The sequence below is a fragment of the Gadus macrocephalus genome, chromosome 11 (genome assembly GCF_031168955.1).
Source record: "Gadus macrocephalus chromosome 11, ASM3116895v1".
NCBI lineage: Eukaryota > Metazoa > Chordata > Actinopteri > Gadiformes > Gadidae > Gadus > Gadus macrocephalus.
Genome location: NC_082392.1, coordinates 24596155 through 24599032, shown reverse-complemented (window position 1 = coordinate 24599032; position 2878 = coordinate 24596155). Strand labels below are relative to the sequence as shown.

Genomic DNA, 2878 nt, shown 5'->3' with positions numbered 1-2878 from the left:
GGAGACAATTGTTCCCGATTTCAGCCCGCAACAATTCATGCAGAATTTCCGTGTGTCCCGGGAGTCATTCGAATACATCTGTGACCGTCTAAGGCCTGCGTTGGGGAGAAGGGATACCAACTTCCGTTTGTGTGTCCCGATTCGAAAACGTGTCGCCATTGCCCTATGGAAGATGGCCACCGGGAGTGAGTACAGGACCATCAGCCATCTGTTTGGAGTCGGCGTCAGCACTGTGTGCATATGTGTCCAGGCGTTCTGCAGCGCGTCCATCAAGGTGCTGCTTCCCATTCACATCAGAACCCCCGATGCTGATAAGTTGCTGGAGATGGCAACTTTCTTCCAAAACCGTTGGAGAGTACCACAGTGTGTTGGTGCAATTGATGGAAGCCACATTCCTATACTGGCACCAGAGGAATACCCACGTGACTACTACAACCGGAAAGGATGGCATTCTGTAGTTTTGCAGGCAGTTGTAGATGGCAAAGGGCTTTTCTGGGATGTCTGTGTTGGCTTTCCTGGAAGTGTGCATGACGCCACAGCTGTGGGAAGTACTCGGTGACGGGGAGTTACTGGGTCAAAACAAGGTGACCATCTCTGGCTGTGACGTTGGACATTACCTGATCGGTGACCCAGCTTATCCCCTGCAGGAATGGCTCATGAAGCCCTTTTCGGACACTGGAAGACTGACCCCAGAACAGCACAACTACAACTACAGACAAAGCAGTGCCCTGTGTCTGTTGTGGACAAAGCAGTGTCTGTTGTGGAGATGTGTTTTGGGAGGTTAAAAGGAAGATGGAGATGCCTTTTGAAAAGAAATGACGGCAAGCTGGAGCTCAGCAAGAAGATGGCGCTGACCTGCTGTGTTCTTCACAATATCTGTGAGGAACATGGTGACAATTTTGCATTGGAGGTCACGGATAGGCCTGTTAACATTCAGCCACATGGGCAAGCTTTACCTGAGCATGGCAATCTGGAGGGGTCAAACATAAGAGCTGCATTAATGGCGTACTTTAACAGAGGGGATGAGTGATTTAATTTTAGTAACAGCATCCCCCATTTTTCTTTAACATTGTAACTGAGCATGTTGGCATGTTGATGTAATCTAATTTTAATTCCAGAAAAACTTTAGATAATGTGGTATATTATTCCCCCCAATTCTGTTGTAATACTGCCTATTCTATTTGTTTGCAGAGTATCATACAATAAACAACACAGAATAACCAGTGTCTTTCAGAAGTTTATTTAAAATATATAATAAAATAAAAAGGTACAAAACCGTGTGCATAATTAAAATAGAAGTGCAAAATTAAAATAGAAGTGCAAATTACAAAGAAGAGGAACAGTGTCTTTTGGAGTTTTGGGGTCCATTTGGTGTTCACACGTCCCATCAGCCCGAGCAAAGCGGTGTTGCTTGCGCTGATCTGCTCAAGCAAATTGTTGGTCACCACTCTGGAGGCCTCCAGGGATTGGAGGTGGCGCTCGTCAGACCTTTCCAGATACTGCAACAATTCGCTGTCCTTGTCCCACTTTCTTTTTCCTGTGTACAAGAAATATTATATCAGATTTATATTGTATACTCATAACATTTAAATACACATTTTAGCAGGGGATTAAATATCCTGCTAAATGCAGATCATAAAGTAATAAATTGTTTCTTGCAGGCAAGTGTAGCTGGAGTTGGTTTGATACTATAGTAGGATGTTGTCAGTATTTCGCAGGGTGTACAGATGAGTACACCAAATCTTTACTGTATGTCACAGCCTGGTGGTAAGATCAATATATCTTAACGGTTACATGGTCTGTTGTGAAGCATACATTATAAATAATACAACATGTTTACCTTGTCTGGCAAGTGAGCTTCCTTGGCTGGACGGTGATGGTGACGGTGATGGTGAGCTACAACTCTCCGGCGGTGGTAGCTCCGCGTTACAAAAGTCTTCTACGGCAGACAACTCTGTAAACAACAACAATGCTTTAAAACACAAACTTTTACATTATACATTTACATTATACGAACACATAGCCACGGGATTTAACATAACCCTAATTATAAAACGCACAGTAAGGTACATGAATAGGTGGTTGGGAGACGGAGTGAAACATTTGAAAAGTGTAACTTACCGATATCAGGGGTGCTTTCGATGAGCGACTCGTCCACCATCGATTCCAGCATGGCCGTCGCAGAATTCAACGCCCCGGTGATTTGGCATGCCGGTCTGTCGCCGAGGACCGAGTCTATGACATCAAAATGTGGACCTTTCTTTGGCCGTCCATTGCCGCTTCGCCCCAGGTCTTTTTTCTGGTCCCTGAAGTCCTTCTTCAACTTTTTCAATTTATTTATTATCTGCTCGGCGCTCCGGTCATACCCCGCCGCAGCCATCTCCCGCTGCAGCTGCTCGAAGACAACCTTCGTCCGGGTTGCTCCTTCTAACTTCTTCTGGACCTCGGCAGAAGACCAAAATCCAAGGAGACAGGTTGTCTCCTCCATGGTCCACTGTGATTTTGTCTTAGCGTCCATTGTTCACTGTTGGGAAAAATAACCTGATGAGCACATCACATGGCAGGCACATTAATATATAGTCGACTCTTGCTCTAAACCCAACGAACACATAACACAAACATGATAATATCTAGTCAGGTCAAGGCCGGAGCTGAAGGCCCCATCTCCCAGGCAGGCAGATGGTGGACACTCAGACAATGCACCAGTATCATCCCCAGAACGGGAGAGCCACATTCATTTATCACACAGGAGACATTTTGAGAGCTCTTCCCCGTTAGGAGGAACCAAGAGATACCTCTGCCCACACCAGGGGCCTGAGAGCCACATTAAATTATCACACACAAGACACTTCGGGGGGCACTCCCCCGCTTTAATTTA

The 2878-nt window shown here is 45.7% G+C and overlaps 1 protein-coding gene across 1 annotated transcript; it reads right to left on the bottom strand.

Annotated features, from left to right (window-relative positions):
* Positions 1–952: 952 nt before the first annotated feature.
* LOC132467579 (uncharacterized) lies at positions 953–2519 on the bottom strand. Its single transcript, XM_060064937.1, has 4 exons — positions 2122–2519; positions 1841–1954; positions 1380–1537; positions 953–970 (listed from the first exon to the last, which is right to left on the bottom strand). Exons 1-4 carry the CDS (start codon positions 2516–2518, stop codon positions 953–955), a joined length of 687 nt encoding a protein of 228 aa, XP_059920920.1. The 5' UTR covers position 2519.
* Positions 2520–2878: the final 359 nt, after the last annotated feature.